Source organism: Crotalus tigris, unplaced genomic scaffold (genome assembly GCF_016545835.1).
Source record: "Crotalus tigris isolate CLP2741 ecotype Arizona unplaced genomic scaffold, ASM1654583v1 scf7180000023637.1517150, whole genome shotgun sequence".
In the NCBI taxonomy this organism is placed as follows: Eukaryota; Metazoa; Chordata; class Lepidosauria; order Squamata; family Viperidae; genus Crotalus; species Crotalus tigris.
Window position 1 is genome coordinate 738,863 of NW_024100094.1, and position 19,256 is coordinate 758,118.

At 41.9% G+C, this 19,256-nt stretch overlaps 1 protein-coding gene across 4 annotated transcripts in view; it reads left to right on the forward strand.

Annotated features, from left to right (window-relative positions):
* Positions 1-19,256, forward strand: part of CDK16 (cyclin dependent kinase 16) — a 75,145-nt gene that overhangs the window by 25,556 nt on the left and 30,333 nt on the right. For 2 of the 4 annotated variants that reach the window (XM_039320361.1, XM_039320363.1), the window contains exons 2-4: positions 7,905-8,047; positions 11,450-11,590; positions 13,688-13,821. In XM_039320361.1, coding sequence (XP_039176295.1) covers positions 7,930-8,047; positions 11,450-11,590; positions 13,688-13,821 — 393 coding nt within the window. In that variant the 5' untranslated portion in view covers positions 7,905-7,929. The remainder of the gene's footprint in view (positions 1-7,904; positions 8,048-11,449; positions 11,591-13,687; positions 13,822-19,256) is intronic. The other 2 variants (XM_039320362.1, XM_039320365.1) reach the window with 2 other exon arrangements.

Genomic DNA, 19,256 nt, shown 5'->3' on the forward strand with positions numbered 1-19,256 from the left:
TTTTAAACTGGCAAAGATTTTTTTTCTGCATGATGAGCATTAATAATACTGTGGCGGTACATTGGCAGAGTTATGTGACCACATTCTGCTGCATATGTAAATGCATCTACATAGAGTTTTAAAAATAGACATATTTGTAGCTTGTTGATAGAGAGGATGCTGCAGCACGAGTGAAATAGCGTCTGCATTGGACAGGGAGTCCTCAACTTATGACCAGAATTTCTGTCATAAATCAGTGTGATCGTAAAATGAGCCAGCATGTGACAGACTGAATGTTACAACCATTTTTACCATGGTCACTGAGAAAAATCACTGAGGTTGTTCGGTGAATTATGTGGCCATTAAGCAAACCTGACTTCCCTAAGTTACTTTGCGGATAGGAAGGTTGCAAATTGTAATCATAGGACTGCAAGATGCCGCAATTGTTGTAAACATGAACTGGTTGCCAAGGGCTGGAATTGCGATCAGGTAACCGTGGGGATGATACGATGATCATAACTTTGAGTACCGGTCAGAAAGACATTTTTTCCAAGGCTGTTGTAATGTTGAACCATCCCTGAACGAACAGTTGCAAGTTGAGTACTTTCTTTATAGAAAGTATATTCCCTCTCTTTCGCTCGCATATGTCCTGTATGTATGTATGTGTTTGTGGCCGAGGAACAGATTTGAGATACACAAGAAGAAGTGGTGAGTATCACTGGGCCTTATCATTGTCAGAGATAGTATGCTGAACTACTCAGACATGGATGGAACCAGCAAGATAAATGCTGTATTGCTATGTTTTTAAAAGTGGTTTGAATTCTTCCCCACTTTTTGTTCTTCCATTATCTGGGCCTTGTGTTTATGATATACCCATGAGAACTAGAGTTACACATTAGATTAGACTTCAGTGCCAAGGCTAAAAACAAAGCCCAAGAATTGTGGAAGACAGATATCAAGATACTTGCACCTGTAATCCCCTGGTTACTGGGATAAATCGTGATTTGATCAGCCATGGTCTCCTGAATCAGGCAAACAGTTTTAGGCAAAGAAAAATACATGTGGTTTCAGCATAATGTGTAAATCCAGCCTCTTTCTACTTTTCACACCCTATCCATTTAGCGCTTTGGAGATGTGTTCCTGTGCTTCCCTTGTACATATGTTAAAGATTGTTGTGTTGCCAGTTTTTTTTTTTCAAGTGGTGGACACCATGGCTTGACTTTATGAGATATTATAGATGGGTGCTAAATTAATAAAATTATATTTAATTGAAATGATTGAGGCTGATACCTGCTGTGGTCATTCCAGAAACAGGTGGTGTGAATGCCCTCTATGAAGATCCCTGTTGGATATGAGTCCCTCTTGATCTTTTGCTTGACAAATATCAAAAGTAGCAATTCTTATGTTTATTCTTCTTTCTTGATCCCTCTAAAACCAAGGGTCAAGGACTGGATCTGCTTATCAGAGCCCTAGACTGACCAGATTACTTCTTCTGATAAAAGAGGGAAAGAATGCTGGTCTCACCAGAGACAGAGACCTCTGGAACATCTAGTGGCTTCACTCTGCAATTTGTTTGGGGGAGGATTGCCTGTTTACTCTTGTTTAATAGGAATTCTTTGCTAAACATGTCTAAACAAACCACGGATTATTAATGTAATTGTGACCCAGACAAATATATCAGTTATAACATCTATGGGCCAGAAATGGTGAAGGGTAGACTATACTATAGATAAGAATCCTTGTTGGTAAGTGATTGTTAGAACACAAAGGACTGCAGCTTAACATGACTTGTTGCTATGAGCTGGCTTCATCATTTTATAGGCAATGGATATAAAACAGTTATGAAGCCTTGCCAAAACCATATGGTGCTGGCAAAAACCCCTCTCTGAAATTTCAGAGAGCTGCTGTTTTGTTCTGTAGGCCAGGGGTCCCCAATCCCTGGGCAATGCACTGAAACCATTGGGAACCAGGGCCACACAAGCCACAGGCGAGCATGCAAAGCTTCATTTGTGAATGTGCAGGATTAGGTTGTGCACGCGCAACCATCCCCTCTCTCCCTGCTGCTGCTACCATCACTGCTGCTGCCGGCCCGCAGACTCAAAAAGATTTGGGACCGCTGCTGTAGGCTAATGGTGGACAACCCAAAAGCCACATATGGTCTCTAGGCAAGCCCCCCCCCAATCAAACTATCAAAACTGGATGATGTATATTTTTCTCTTTTTTTCTGAAGAAGTAGGAAGTAAAATGCACCTACTTTACATATTCCTTCAAACTCCAATGCTTCCAAAGGAAGTCTGGAAATTTTGGACACACCTCATTGGATAACATCACTGCTGTATTTCCTGTATATATTTTCTGGTTGGTGTGCTGTTGGCAATAGCTCTACATCCTAAAATTATCCCAGGCTAATGAGGGTTTCTCCTGCTCTTCCTTAACATGAAGTGACAAACTGAGGTGAAGGATGTCATCTTCACTCATATAGCCTGTCTACTGCACACTGCCTATCTCTTAACCCTGGGCTCCCAGATTGTCACATTTTTTTTGACTCAAGGATGTTGGGCCTGGCAGGAGCATAGCTGAGGTAGGTAATTGGAAAAACTTGGGTAAAAGTCCCCAAGTTTTCCCACCCGGAGCTGACTGGAGAAGATGCATTGTGGAAATGGGAAGCACAAACTTATGAAATAGTCCTTTATAATCAGAAGTGATCATTATTTTCCCTTCCTAGCATCGTTAGTAGTCAGCAAAATCAAATTGTCTCCCTCTGATCCTGAGCATTATCCTTAAAGGTATGGATTTATCAGATTGATGCCCTGCCTTTCTTTCAGGAGCTCAAGGTTAGAAGGTACAAACCTATAATGTATCTAATGCTTAAGCCACTCAATATTGCAACTTGCATCCTTAATATTCAAGCTGTCTGTTCAAATTCCGCTCAAAATAGGACTGCTATTTATACACATTTTTTGGGATTGTGCTGAGTATTGTTTATGCCAAACATGCATACTTAAAATTTAAAATATGCTTTATTGGTTTTCTAATGACCATGCAGGTCCAGAGTTGGAGTTGGAATATTACAAATATATAGGGGACCAGGTTGTGGAAGCCAAACTTTGTGTATAGTGATCTTAGGCGTCCGCTGAACAGAGTGACTGGAGATTTTGGTTTCGATAGCTTCTTTTTATCATTCAGTGTATACAACTGAAAAGCTTGCTTTATGGAATGTTTACAAATGACAGTGTTCTATACCAACATACAAAGGGACTGTGCTGATAATCCCAGATAAAGGATTTTTTTTTTAAAAAAGTAAAAATGTGCAAAATGTTTGAATTCCCTTTTTTCATTCCTGCAATGTGTGTTCTGAACTCGAATCAGAGGATTGTGAGCTTTGAGCCATTTTGAATTTGAAATATTTTGCATGCCCCTTGCAGCTACAGTTTTAACAACAGGCATAAATATGTGATCACGTTCATTTCCTTGCCGTGAGAAATTTCCCCTGCTGATAGCTACTCAATCAAGGTACAAGTTTGGACCAGGCTAGTCTGATGCTTAACTAGGCTGCAGTGGAGTATATAAATAAATCTGGTGGGAGGTGTTTTTTTTTTTTTTTGCTGTTTTCTGCCTGCGGTAATGAAACACGGGGAGGCATTTGAATAAATCATTAGCCACTGTATGTGGCTGATGGGCTGTGCCTGTCTTGGTTGCTTGAAGCATTTTGCAAATTCTGCATGTAGGAAAGAGTATAAATGCACAAGAGTATTAAATGGGGGGGGGGGAGTCGTTTGATCCGTTTACAAGCAGATGTAGCACTTCGAATATGCAATAAATGGCTAATACCAGGAATGTCACAGCCACCTTGCAGCAAAATATGGCAGTGAGAATTGAAGACTTTTTCACATTAGGCTTGTCCAAGTTGTATGCAGGCCCCATTGCGAAGAGGGAAAGCTTATTCCATTTTTGATAAATTATGGCCTTCAGCAGATCCAGTTCCTATGCTCCCTAGCTGAATTTGGATCTCATCTGTGAATAATAATAATAATAATAATAATAATAATAATAATAAAAGTTGGAAGGGATCTTGACCGGGCAGATTCCTTATTCACTACCATTCTTTGTGGTTACATTTCATAAACGCTCGAGAAGTAGATGACAGCAAGAAAGCCTCCAAAATTTGGTTTGTAAGCAAACATAGTTTGTTCAGGCCTCAGATGAAGTCATCCTTTTCCTCAGGGATGCGCAAGATGGGGAAGGAGGGGGGTTTTCTGCAGGGACTTACACCCTTCAAATTATGTCTTTAGCACCAATTATGCTAATTGTATTGTCAGCCACAATGACCCAGGGCAGAACATTTTCCCAGATCCCAATGTGGTGATAAGTATGACACAGAAATCTATTCTTAAAAAAAAAAAGAGAGAGAGACACTCCCCCCCCCCCATCTCCCTGACATGTGCAGAAAGTTCACCAAATGTGTTCCTCTTTGATGGCTCAGAATGGTGGAGTCTTAAACCTGCTGCTGTTGAAAAACCCTTCTTATCTGAGTTGTTAGTAGTCCTACCGTTTGCTTTGTAAACTCTGTGCCTGAGTTTCTGGAAGCTGCAGATTTGCAGTACCTCTTGGGGTGTGTGTGTGTGTGTCTCATTTGTTTAGGCCAGGGGTAGGTAACCTTGTGGACTTCAACTCCCAGAATTCCTGAGCCAACCATACTGAGGGGAAAGGCAGAGGTTTCCAAGCTGAGCCATGCTGGCTCAGGAATTCTGGGAATTGAAGTGCACGAGTCATAAAAGAGCCAAGGTTGCCTACCCCTGGTCTAGGCCCAATTCCACATACAGAAGCTGGCTCTACAACATTCTTCTTTGTGCCTGAGGGCAACTGGCTAATTGGGTTACAGGGCTGGTGACAAAGGACATAAGGGCTGTTTTCTTCCATGCTTCACTACCATTCCAGGTCTCCACCTAGCTCTGCCTTCTGAGGAAGTGGCCTTTCCCTTTTCTGTAGAGACAGCCCTGTGTGTCATTCCATGTGAACTGAGACTATGCCTTTGAGGCACACATTATTTTTTCCTTCATCACTAAATAATTAGCTCTGTAAACAGAAGCTTGGGGAAGGGTGGATGGCCAATCTATTGATGTTTTCCAGTCTCTGGCAGGTATCCCAGGAACTAGTTCTATCCTCAGGCCATTGACTGTTTTATTGTTAGGTTGTTGAGTTTTCTATGGTGTCCAGATGATGGTTTGTATAAGCTGCCTTTGACATTGTATCCTGATAGCCAACGGGTTTATCACATTTAAATTGAAAGATAAACAGTATTGCTTATAATTATTATTTTTTTTGAAGGAGAGTTGTCGTGAGATTTGCCTCCTGGCAAGTTTTCCTTAAATTTAACTTTCGGGAAGTATGTTTGTCCTTCAGTCCATTCTACGTTCTGCCATTTAATGATTTCATCCTATAAAAAGAGATTGCCTGTTGAATCTTCGCTGTAAAGCCACTCCAGCTAGGCTCGTTTTGGCTTCCTCAGTTGTTTCCTGTTGGAGGTCAGAGTGGCTCTTAAGAATACAAAAGTTGGTTGCCTCTGCCTTCTGCTCTTTTCTAGGTCCTTCTTCACTGGATTCAGATGAAAAGGGTGGGGTGCTTAATGGGCAGCACAGTGGGGAATTTCTCAATTTCATTGGGTTTTGAATGACTTTCTTGAGATAGTGAAGGAGAGAATATTAGGTGTTAACCTCCAGTATTAGCTTTTTTTTTTTTAACCTGGCAGAGGAAATTGTCTCACTTTTGTGGAAGCCAGTATAAGTCCGAGGAACTTTGTCGACCAGAGAAAACACTTACTAGAATTCATTTAGTGACTGTTCAGAGTTACAACAGCACAGAAAAAAGTGACTTAGGACCATTTTTCACACTTAACGACCGTTGCTGCATCCCCAGGGTCATGTGATCAAAAATTGGATGCTTGGCAACTGGTTCATATTTATGACGGTTGTAGCGTCTCGAGGTCCTGGGATTGCCTTTTGAGACTTTCTGACAAGCAAAGTCAATGGGGAAGCCAGATTTGCTTAACCAGGTTATTAACTTAGTAGCTGCAATGATTGCTTTAACAACTGTGGCAAGAAAGGCCGTAAAATGGGACAAAACTCACTTCAGATTTCTCACTTAGCAACGTACATTTGGGGCTTAATGGTGATCGTAAACCGAGGACTACTTGTAGACAAAAGTGTGAACAGCTAAGTAGGCTCTCTCTGACCATGAAGAGTATAAGCCGGGGTCCCCAACCCCTGGTCTGTGGACTGGTACCGGGCCGCGGCATGCCAACAACCGGTCCGCACAAACAAGGAAAGCCCCATCTATGGGATGCAGGCAGCATACAAAACCACGCTGTCAACGCTGCAAATATTGTATATTCTTGCTTTGACAATATGCAGAACTGTCTGGTATTTTTGGGGTTAATACAGAGCAGAAGGGGGGTGGGGGTAAAGCCTGGGAGAGAAAGAGGAAGGAAACCTTTGACCTTCACACTAATTGGATAATGTGATATATGACAGCTAATTTAGGGAGGGAACATGCTGATAATTTAACTGCTCAGAGGAAGAGAACTTAGATCTTAGCATAAAGCCTCGGTTATGCCTGTGCCGACATTTTGTAACAATAAATGACTTTTAGGAAAATCAATGCCTGGAAGTTCTTTGAAGTGTTTCATTAGCCGGAACCATAACACACTCACTCTCCAGTCTGTGGAAAAACCTTTCTCCATGGAACCGGTCCCTGGTGCCCAAAAAGTTGGGGACCTCTGGTATACGCTCTGCTGCTTCTGCCATCCACCTGGTTTGTTCAAGCAAGAGGGTCACTGTAATAAGATGAAAAATAAAAAAAGGCTGGTTGTGTGCCTGGATTCTCAGATGTTCTTTTTCTTTTGGAAGATGCTACAAAATATCTGTTAGCTCATACCAAAGGCCACTGTGCTCTATTCCCACAGATGGGAGGTAACCAGATGCTTTCAGAAACCCCTTAAGTATCATACAAGTTTAATAGGGTTCCCTCAAACAACAGTTATTGAGATACAGGCTTCTGTACTGAGGTAATAGCTACTATTGGTCATATTCTTTATGAAGCTATCTAATCCCCAGTGTAGATCGCTGTACAATGGTGAATTTCATAGTCTCATTGTGTAGGATGTTTGCTGTGCTCTGCCCCAGTTTAATTTGATAAACAGCATGCTCTTGGTTCTGTCAGCGATTTCCCCCTGCCCTGACCTTCAAAATACAGAAACAGAATTTATTTCATTCTTCCATCTCCTTAAAAATGAAAGCCATATGTTTATTTGTATTACTACATGGTAATGGCGCTGGGAATTGTGGCGGCTGTACTGTTGGTGCTTCGGTAGTTTCTAGCAGTGATTTGGCTGGCATGCTTTATCTTCACAGAAGAACAAATGACCGGAAGATCTGGTCAGCGCCTAGAAGGGAAATGAGCGGGTAGACCTAGGGATGGAACGATGGAAAAAGGAGGAACCCAACTGAGGTGAAACCAGGAAAGCCAAGGAATACAGGTTGTGGACTAGGAAATGGTGCTTGAGCTTTGAAAAGGGAAGTTCTCCAGAGGAGTGAATAGAAAGGACAAAAAACATGGAAGATGAATCTGAAACATGAAAAGATACAGAGCAGTTTTGGCACCTTTGGTCAAGTTGGATGGAGCTGTTGGAACCCTCCGTTGCTTTATCTTGAACTATTCAACCTGGGGATCAAGTAAAGCAAGAGATTTCACGTTGGTTCGAGATCACGAGTCAAATCTTTGGCTGTAACCATCTGGATGTTAGACGATGTTAGAATCTGAGCTGTAGTCTAATGCCGCATTAGTTTTGCTACATCTGACATGTTGCCTACCAAATAAAGTTGCTTATGTAACATACTGGATAAGGTTCCTTCATCCCCTTCCTTCAGCAGTGACTCCAGCCCCTTCCCCATCATGGATCGGATGAAGAAGATCAAGAGGCAGCTGTCCATGACGCTGCGGGGGAGCCGAACTGTAGAGAAAAACCTCAACGAACCCATCAATATAGAGGAAAACAATAGCAGCGATAATGGTGAGTTCCCTCATTGATCCTCAGCCTCCTTGGAGAGAGAATTGATAGCAGATTTTTTTTCTGATTTACTTACAATCGATTTTCTTAGCTGGACCTTTACAGAACAATATACTAAAAAGCCTACAAGGATAGTGGCTATGGCAGTAAGATCAGGGGGTGCTCAGTAAAGTTTCTTTAAGTGCAAGCACCTTTTATTAATGCAGTTGAAGGTACTAGACCAGTGATGGCGAACCTTTTAGAGACCGAGTGCCCCAAAACTGGTCCCACCCCCGCTCTACCCCCTGCCTCGCCCTCACTCCACCCCCATCCCCTGCCCCACCTGCCCGCAGGGCCACTCACTGCATCCAGGGCCCGTGGCAGATCGCCCAGGCAGCCCAGCAGCGCTATGGTGGTCACGCTCTCTGCCCGCGCCCTGCAGCATCAATTGTGCACGATGGGGTGTAAGGGCAGAGTCTTGTCTATGCTGCCATGTCCTTGGCTGCGCTGCTCCACGTGGGCCATGCTCCGAGGCGACTGTCCTTCAGGGGGGCTGCTGGAGAGGAGGGGGTCGCAGGGGGAGGCAAGCCAGGGGCAACGGCAAGTGTGCCGACAGAGAGGGCTCCGAGTGCCGCCTCTGGCACCCATGCCATAGGTTCGCTGCCTGTCTAAACTTCTGCTGTGAAAGGGCTAATTTTTATGCACTGGCAAATGGACCAAGAAGATTCTCTAATGTAAATCTTACTAAGTGTTCAGATTTGTAGATTTCTAAATAGCCAGATGGAGATGATTTATAGGGACGGGGCTAGTCTTTTAGATAGTCAGGTCTCCAGGTATTCAGAAATTAAGATTGGCATTTGGGATTAGGAATGAAAGCTTCTTGGTAGCCAGAAAATGGCACAAAATTGAAGGAATGTTTTCCGACCTGGTTTTGTTCAAACTCTGGGCAAGGGGCTCCTTGTGCACACGCAAGCTTCTGGACTGTCTTTGGAGATAGGCCCCCATCACAGGTCCCGCAGCAGTCTGGGTAACGGTGTGCAAATAGCCAAGAATGCATTTTGGGATGGGGCATCCAGGCCAGAATGTGATGGTTGCCCTTTGAAAAAGCCCATTTCTAATGCTAAAGTTTATACAGCTTGCATGCACATTTCTCCCCCTCCTCTCTCACACACACAGACTCACAACACTCACATGGGAGTGTGATGGCAGTTTATTAAGACAAATGAGTTGCAAGCCTGAGTAGCATCCCACAGGGTACAAGTTGCTTTTTTAGAAAGCCCAAAAAATATCTAGTACATTTGTTAGGCTGATTTTAACTTTTTTTTTTTTTGGGTGGGGGAACAGATTTTCCATTTGAAGGATGGAAACTGAAACAGGAGACATCTGGAAGCAAACTATTCATGTTTAACTTCCTTACCTGAAAAACAAACTCAGTGGCAATTTGGGAGCTGCTTTCAAACTAGCATTTGGAAATTTAAGGAGGGGTGATTGGCTTGCTTCTCAGAGGCCTTCCATTTCTACCACTGAACATTCCCCATCTCCCTCCCCCCAATTCTAAAAAAAGGGACAATTTCCTGAAGCCCTCTGGAAGATAAGGAGGCAGAATTGTGGCTCCTGACTTCTTGAACGTTGCCAAACCTTGGCTTAAGTGGGGCTGTTTTTTGTTAAAAAGACATAAAGTGTGCCCCCATTCTGTAGAACGCTTTTCAAAAGAGTTTTAGCAACTTCCTTTGCAAATGGTCAGATAATTCCTTGCAACCTGGAGGCTCTTTTAACCAGCTGTGAAACTAGTTTATCTACAGAACTGAGCTATTCAGGCTACAGTAATGGACAGCTTTAGAGGTGAAAAATGATGATAATGACGGTGAAGGAGGAAAAGGATGCTTCCTGTTTCTCTCTCTCTGTATGCCAGCACTAGTGCCTATTTTCACCACCCTAACCTCATAAATAGCAGAAAATAAAGGACATGTTGGAATGGATACAGAATAGCACAGAAAGCAGTTCTGAGTCTAATCCTGAGCATTAGTGCAGGTGAAAGCAGTGAGTATAATTAAGATGTTTCTGTTACACTAAAAAAAAAAAATAGCCATAGGCATAATCCAAGAAATTCACACAACCCATCTTGTCTTTGCTGGGTCAAGGCTGCCTGTGGAATAGTGAGGACTGGAATATTGACCCTTCACTTCTAAGAATGCAGCTGAGATTCTGAAGAAATTGCTAAACTCATGAAAAGCTACATCAGAAGATATATTTTGTGATTTGAAACAATGCAGCAAACCAACATTACTCATGGTTATACTATAAATCATGATGGCGAACCTATGGCACGGGTGCCAGAAGTGGCACTCAGAGCCCTCTCTGTGGGCACGTGCGCCGTCGCCCAAATCCTAGGCCTTCAGCTGGGTTTTTTAAAAATCTTTTTGCTTTAGGCCTCCGTCGCCGTGTGCAAAAAAAAAAAAAGGTTCAATCAGTCAATTTCAACTTCTGGCAGGAAAAAAAAGATTTTGCAAAGTTGGAATTGATTGATTGAACTTTTTAGTCCCACCCAGTCTGCCGTTACTACCGCAGCCACGTCCACCCAATGGGCCACACCCACCCGGCACCCGACGATGCATAAGTGGGTTTTGGGTTGCAGTTTGGGCACTCGGTCTCTAAAAGGTTCGCCATCACTGCTATAAATATTCCAATCTCAAATATATTTGAGGGGTGGGATGGGGTCTCTGGTTATTAGGATGGTAGGGGGAAGGCTGTCTCATTCAGGTAAGTCCTGTCTCTCCATTATATCCCCAATCCTGCCCCTCAGCTGAGGGCTGTCTTTTGAGTTTGATTTCCATTCTACTTTGATTTGTGTTTTGTTTTTCCTTCCTTCATATTTCTCTTTTTTTCCCCTTTTTTCCATCTTTCTGTTTATATTGGCCTCCCTTCTTCTGTGGCGGCATCAATCCCTTTGTTTATGTGGTGGCCACTGTCTTTGTGTTGTCCCCCCACCCGTGCTTTGGTTCTTCACTGTGGGCTGTTTGCTCGACCTCTTCTTTTCCTTTCTTCTCTTTCATGCATCTGTCTTTTCCATATCACTCCCTTTGGGATGTTGCTTGGGGTTCCTCCTTGTCTCCATTTTACCCTCCCTCTCCCTGTTTATGCTTCCATATTTTTTTTGTGGTGGGTGGAGATGGATATTCTTCCTCTGCTGTTCCATTTTCTGGGATCCCACCTTCCTTCTCCTTCTGTTGCTCCTACTTCTGCTTCTCACTGGTGTTTCCCCTCCTACCACTCCCCTTCTCTCCTTTTGCTGATGTTCTGTTCTTCACTGTCCCACATTCCCCGGCCACCTGTGTCCCCCTCCACTTTTCCTGCGTCTCCCATATCCCTCCCTCCCATCTGTCTGTCTGTGGGCTTTCCTCCTCCCCTCCCTCTCCTGCCCCCCAGGCCCCACAGTGAAGAGTGTGCATCCCAGCACCTCCCGCAGCGTTCACGCCTTCCTGCACCACTACGCAGGCTCCTTCCACAGGCCCCGTCTGGCCGTCAGCCGCAGCCTGAGCTCTCACCTCGGCCGCACCACCAGATTAGGTGACTATCGCACCTCCCACTGTGCTGCCAGTAAGGGCTCCCCATTGTGGGTTGAGGCCACAAGTCAAGCCAGTCTGGCTTCAAGCGTGGCTTTTAGGAGTCCCAGTTAACTTATTTATGCACCTGAGCCTTTTGTGTCGAGGTGGGGTACATCAGTTCCTCGAGTACGGAGTCTGGAGAACCCAGAGTCTTGCATTTCTGCTCCAGGATGAGGTTGGTAAGGAGGCTGGAGTCTCCGATTGCTGGGTATCGCTTGAAGAGAAATGAGCCTTGGTCTTATCCAGTGCATCATTCTGAATCTATACACTTTATTCTGGCTGGTCTCATTCACTATGCTAATGCCTAGTATGCTCTGTTAGCCCAATACGTGACACTTGCATTACAGCAGGTGTTGTCTGTAAAGCTAAATGTGGCTTTTTTTCAGTAATTATAGTTCAAAATCCTGGCTTAGCATAATGTGTGAACCCGACCATGATGTTACATTTATACTTTTTATTAATTATTTTTTTCCTGGGCAATTCTAAGTGCCATCTACATGTCTAGTTTATGCCAGGCACATCCTCTATATAAGATGGTTTTGAGCAGCAATTGATTAGCACAATCTTCTGTGAAAGATGAAAGATTGAGGTGCTTTAGCAATAAAGTGGGGATCATTTCATAAGACTACCCCTACGGTGCTCTCTAGAGAATGTGGACCAATGGCCTTACTCAATATCAAGTGATTTTAAGTCAGACTTTCCCAACCAGGTAGCTTTCAGAAGTATTTGGGCTGTAATTTAATTCAGTTTAATTTATTGGGATTTGAAACTAGATTAAAATAAAAGAGACTCTTTTGGCTTATGACATGTAACAATGGCTATGGAGGCTAGGAATTTGGGGAGTTAAAAGCATTAGGTCGGAAAATATTGTTTTGGGTTCTTGAGAGTATTACAGGCATGAATTCAACATACAGCTATTTTAAAAAATACTGAAGCAGATCTCAAGGTTCAGGTTGTCTTTAAAAAAATGCACAGAATCAGAGCCAGTGTAATCCTGTCCCCAGAGCAACTTTCCTAAATCTGATGCTCTTTAGATGTACTGGACTACACTTTCCAATGCCTAATGCTGTCTGGAGAAGATGGGTGATGCTATAATTTCTTGAGGGCATCATGTTGAGGAAAGTGGGCCCAAAATGGTACATACTTTGATTGTCACGTACTTAAATATTCTGCTGAACATTTAGAGGACTTTTGACATGAGATTGTGGAACCAACATAATTATAAGTAATGCAACTAGTCAAAATATGTTGGTAGAAGTGGTTAATAAATTAGGGGATAATTGGGTGTATATTTATATTTGATGATTTAAATGTGATTTTTATGCTGAAGGCCACCCAGAGTCGCTCTGAAACAAGATGGGTGGCAAATAAATTAAACAAACAAACGAAGTGGACCAAGGGAGATCAGTATATGTTATCCCATTTTCTGATCTTACCTATACCCCTGTAGCTGAGTAAACGACTGAGTAGGTTGTAGAACTTATGATCCTGCTAATAAAGGACAATTATATGGAATAGGGAAAGTCTAACGAAGGCTCTTACATGTTGCGGTAGCTTTTTATATGCAAGGAACCTCTTAAAATTGTCATCAGTCTAAAGTAGTGAAGTAGTGAATACCATCTATAGCCAGGTAGTCTTCGTTTTCTTTGAGGAGGTACTCTTGGTGGCCGCATGTCTAAACCTTCTGGAGAGGTGGAATTGAGATTGCCAAAAGGGAAATTCATGGTTGAGTTGCTGTATGTGGAACACTCAACAATTGGCTTCAAATTGAAAGAAGGGTATTTATTTATCTAAAACATTTATGACTTTACATAAAACATTATGCTTAGGGATTGACAGCAGCCACTTTCCAACTAATGCCCACCAATTGTAATGGGATTGCAGTTCTCAGAAGTTTTCAGTAAGCATAGTCTGTGGCCTGGGAATGATGGGACTTCTAGTTCCAACGCATTGGGCTGACCCGTTCTTCCTTCTGCAGTTCAGCTTTACAAACATTAGAGGGATTGGGTTGAGCCCTCTCTGCCCACATTGTCTTCATCTACATTTCTCCTTGGTGCAGAGATTGTTCATGAGGACCTCAAAATGGGTTCGGATGGTGAGAGTGATCAGGCATCAGGAACATCATCAGATGAGGTGCAGTCTCCAGTCCGAGTGCGCATGCGGAACAACCCAGCGCGCAAGATTTCCACTGAGGTATGTGGGTGCTGGCTGGTGAGGATGGAGGGACAGCTTAAGGTGGGAACAAAGAGTTCTCTGTCTCCCATTATAATGGGCTGTTTTTGTATGGAGAGATGTGAAAGGAATAAAGATGTCTTGCTTCTCAAGTTACAGTCGCTGCTTTTACTCCCCAAAGTTAACTTCAGTGGTTAGGGAATGCAAAGTCTACCCCAAGTAACCTCAAATAAAGTAAGACAAACATTTGATAAATGCGTGGATTTTGTACAGAATTTCTCGCCGGGTTTGCGTTACATGCTAGGCTGGTGGTTCTCAACCTGTGGGTCGGGACCCCATTTGGGGTCGAATGACCATTTCACGGGGGTCGCCAAACAACACAGTCCACCATTTTTCCCCCTTTTCCTTGGCTGTGCTACTCCCTTTTATTCTATTGGCTTTTGAAAGCCAATAGAATAGACTCTCTTGAATAGAGTCTAATTCTATTGGCTTTCAAAAGCCAATAGGAATTGTCCAGACTGTCTCTACCCTACTGAGCCCGCCAAAAGTCCCATTCTGCAAACGGTGCTGCACCAGTTGAGTAGTCCTCGACTTAAGACTGGTTGACTAGTCCTCAACTTACGACCGGTTGGGGGTCGCGGCATTAAAAAGGTTGAGAACCACTGTGCTAGGCTAAATTAAACTGGGGTCGATTTGTTAGTGGTTTATTTGTGTCTACTATTTGTTAACCCAGATAACGGAGTTTTAACATATTGTGAGTCTAACCATTGTAAAACTTGATCGTTCCCTGTGACTTCTTTGTATTCCCATATATGGGTTTGTGAGATAGCATAGAAAACTCCTACCAAGATCTCTCAGTCGCCCCCAAATGTCCTGAAGAATCCAAAGATTATTAATGCTCTTCTCAGGACTTACCTAGACCAATGATGGAGAACCTTTTAGAGACCGAGTGCCCAAAACCCGCCCCCACCCCACCCACCTGCAGGGCCACCTACTGCCTCCACGGCCCACCACAGATTGCCCAGGTGGCCCAGCAGCACCATGGTGGCCACGCCCTCCACCTTTGCCTTGCAGCATCATCTGCACGTGACGGGTGCAAGGGCGGAGTTGTCCTCGCTGCCCGGCTGCCATGTCCTTGGCTGCGCTGCTCTGCGCGGGCCATGCCTGCGGGCGACACCTCTGGGGGGGGGCTGCTGGTGAGGAGGGGACCATGAGGGGAGGGGGGCTGTGGCGACAGCACATGTGCCCGCAGAGAGGGCTCTGAGTGTCCCCTCTGGCACGCATGCCATAGGTTCGCCACCACTGACCTAGACTTTTCTTTGCTTAGATTCTATACTGGTTAAAGGAGAGGTTGTGATTTTTTCGTATCAGACTAGTGTAGGAGAAACTGGAGACTGTCTTCTGTACTTCTTTTTTTTTTTATTAAAAAGTTTTATAAATTTTAGAAAAAAAAACATAACAATACAATAACAAAAAACCACATATACAAAAAGAAAAAAAAACTAAACATTACACAACAAAACCCCCCTCCCCCCACCCCCACCCAAACACCCCCCTTCCCCCCCCGAGCTTCCCAAAGCAGGATATAGGCTTAATTAAAAAAACAGTTAAGAAATTATATTTATAGAAAAAAAGAAAGAAAAAGAAAAAAGAAATATAGCATTAACATACATATATATATATATATATATATATATATATATATATATATATATATATATATATATAAAAATTATGAAAAAGCTATATGATATTTTTTTATATCCAATTTAAATTGTATAAATTTTATCCATTTATCCCAAACAGCAAGAAATTTCTCTTGCGTTTGTTCCTTTAAAAAAGCCGAAATCTTTGCCATTTCCGCCAAATAAGACACTTTAAGAAACCATTCCTGCCATGTAGGCAAAGATTCCTTCTTCCAATATTGTCCTACCAACAGCCTCGCGGCTGTAATCAAATTTAACATCAATATAACCTCCTTTGTATCACAATCAGTAACTATACCCAACAAAAATAATTGCGGAGTAAATTTTACCCTCCTTCTAAAAATTCTCTGGATATTCCACCATATCTTAATCCAAAATGCTTTTATCTCTCTACATGACCACCAAATATGATAATAGGTAGCATCCGTACAACCACATCTCCAACATTTAGGTTGTAAGTCAGGGTACATAAGAGACATTTTTTTGTGGATCAAGGTGCCATCTATAAAACATTTTATAAAAATTCTCCCTTAAGTTCTGTGCTTGTGTAAATTTGACATTTCTCACCCAAATGATTTCCCAAATGTCCAATGGAACTGGCTCACCAAAATTCTGCGCCCATCTGATCATGCAATCTTTAATTAGTTCCGTTTCTGAATCCAATTCAACTAAAACCCCATAAATCCTCTTAATGTGGGTTTGTCTTTGATCCTTCACTTGCTTAATAAGATTTTCATCTTCTCTAAGAAGACCCACCTTACAATCCACCTTTCATCTATCTACTAGTTGCCTATATTGGAACCAAGAATAAATAATGTTTTCTTGTGCTAACTCTTCCCGTGATTTTAACTGCCAGTTTTGTCCATCCCATCTAAGTAACTGTCTATAAGATACCATATCCATTTTAGCACCTCTTTTTATTCCTTCTATCGCATGCCAAGGTATAGCCCATAATGGTACTTTAAAATCACTTTTATAATATTTTCTCCAAGTCCTAAGTAAAGAAGTTCTTAAAATATGAGCTTTAAAGACCCAATCCATTTTTTTATTAAATATTAAATAGGCATGCCACCCAAAAAGTAAATCCCATCCCTCTAAATGTAATATCTCAGAGTTTGTCAAATTTACCCAATCACTAATTAGTGTTAGAACCACCGCATCATAGTATAATTTCAAATTCGGTACCTTGAGTCCACCCCTCTCACGGAAGTCTTGCATAATTTTAAACTTAACCCTTGGCTTTTTCCCTGCCCAAATGAATTTATTAAGGCCTTTCTGCCATTCACTTAGATTAATCTCATTCTTCAAAATCGGTAACATTTGAAACAAAAAGAGAAACTTGGGTAGAATATTCATTTTTATCACTGCAATTCTTCCCATGAGGGATAATTGCAACTTCTCCCAATTCTTCAAATCTTTCTGTACCCTAACCCACAACCTTTCATAATTATTTTTAAATAATTTTGCATTAGAGACAGATAACATCACCCCCAAATATTTTACCTTATTAACAATTTCAAAACCCGTCAAATTAACCAAAGTCTGCTTCTCCTGACTAGTCATATTTTTAGGTAAAATTTTAGTCTTATTAACATTAATCTTAAAACCCGAAACCACACCATAATAATGAATCAGTTGTAATAACTTTTCTGCAGAGTGAGTAGGTTGCGACAAAGTAACCACCAAGTCATCCGCAAAAGCTCTTAATTTGTATTCTTTTTTATTAACTTCTATTCCTTTAATTTCCTGCGAATCTCGGATTTTGATCAACAATATTTCCAATGTTAAAACAAACAACAACGGTGATAATGGACATCCCTGCCTAGTACCTTTCTCTATTGTAAAAACCTCTGACAAACCTCCATTAACAATAAGTTGTGCCGTTTGTTTTTGATATATTACCGTAAGAGCTTGTACTATCTTTTCACCAAAATTCATCTCTTCCATTACTCTTAGCATAAAATGCCAATTCAGTTGATCAAAAGCTTTTTCAGCATCTAAAAATATCAGCCCTGCAGGAACTTGGTTATTCTTATCTAAATATTCTAATAAATTGATAATTTGTCTAACATTATTTTTCATATACCTTCCAGTTATAAACCCAGATTGATCTTTATGCACAAGATGATGCACACCCCTCATAAGCCTATTTACTAAAATTTTTACAAATATCTTATAATCCACATTTAAAAGAGATATAGGCCTATAATTCTTTGGTAAAGTAAGATCTTGATCCTCCTTTGGAATCAATGATATAAAAGCACTACGCCATGAAGGAGGAATCTCTAGACCCTGTAAAATATAACTCTTGGGTCTTGCTCCTCCCACCGGCAATGATGCACTTTCAGAAGAAGCATCTTTAGCCTCTTTCTTGCGTTGCTCCTTCTCTTTACGTCTGTAAGCTGCACGGGTCATTCTCTGCTCTTTAACCTCCGTTTGACGTTGCAATTCAGCTTGCAGCATCCCAGCGGAGACCAAACCTAATGCCTCAGATTGCTGCTCCGACTCTTTGCCACTCAAGGATTTCTGAACAGGTGGAGCTGAGCCTGCACCCAGGACCGTGTTGTAAAACTCTCTGGCTTTGTCAACCGTATTCAATCTGTAACGCGTCCCCGCATGGCTCAGAACAATACCCATCGGGATTTCCCATCTGAATGGCATCAATCTAGCTTTAAGCTTATTGGCTAGAAAAGAAAAATCTTTCCTGTTTCTTAAAAACTTTGATGGGATTTCCTTTAAAATAATAATATCTTGAGAAGCAATCTGGAATCTCTTATTATAGAAGATTTGTACAATTTCATTACGCAGAGACTTCTTTGTAAAATAAATCACCACATCTCTGGGTAAATTCTTCTGCTTCGCAATCCAAGAATTGACTCTGTAAATTTTTTCCACTTCTCTGCGTAATTCTCCTTTATCCATATTCAGAGCAACAGCTAAATCAGTAAGCACCATCTCCATCAGATCTTGATTCATATCTTCCTTAAGGCCTCTAATCCTCAAGGCATACTCCATCTGTCTGTACTGAAACATAAGAATATCTTCTTGTGAAGTCTCCACCTTCCTTTCCACATCTTGAAGTTTATCATCAAAAGAGTCAACTTTATCTTCCACTTCCTCCAGTCTTGCATCCAGCTTCACCACCACCGTAGCCAAGCCTGATACTGCTGCAACTATATCTTGTCGCAAGATGGTATTATTAGCTTCTAGTAAACCCTTTATCCGACTTATCTCTTCTTTAATGTCAGATTTAATATCAGATTTAATCTGTATAACAAATTGCTTCATTTCATCTCTCATTTGAGATATAGCATCCCCCATTATACCTTTAACCTCTTGTGCTGACAGGCCTGGCAGAGGAGGAGAGGGTGGTGGCTGAGCCGGTGGTACATGTTTAAGTTATTGTGGTTGTGCAGTAAGAGTTGTAGGAGAAGAAACCACCTTAGGTGTTGTCGAAGGCAGCTGTCTCTTTGAAGCCATTTTATATGACACCGTTCTCACTTCCCTTCTCCCCAAGGAGAGGGGAGGAGGAAAAGATTTTTTTTTCCAAAAAAACAGCACCAACATAGTCTTTGAAAAATCCAAAAAAGAGAAAGAGAAAAAAGCCAAAGGAAAAATCCAGTACCAAGAGCAAAAATATCAAAAGCAAAATCATTAAAATCCAGTCCTTTAAAAATAAAGAAAAACTAAAGAGGGGAAAAAAAAACTCCGACACTTTCAAAACGCCATCTTAATTCCTCTCTCCGTACC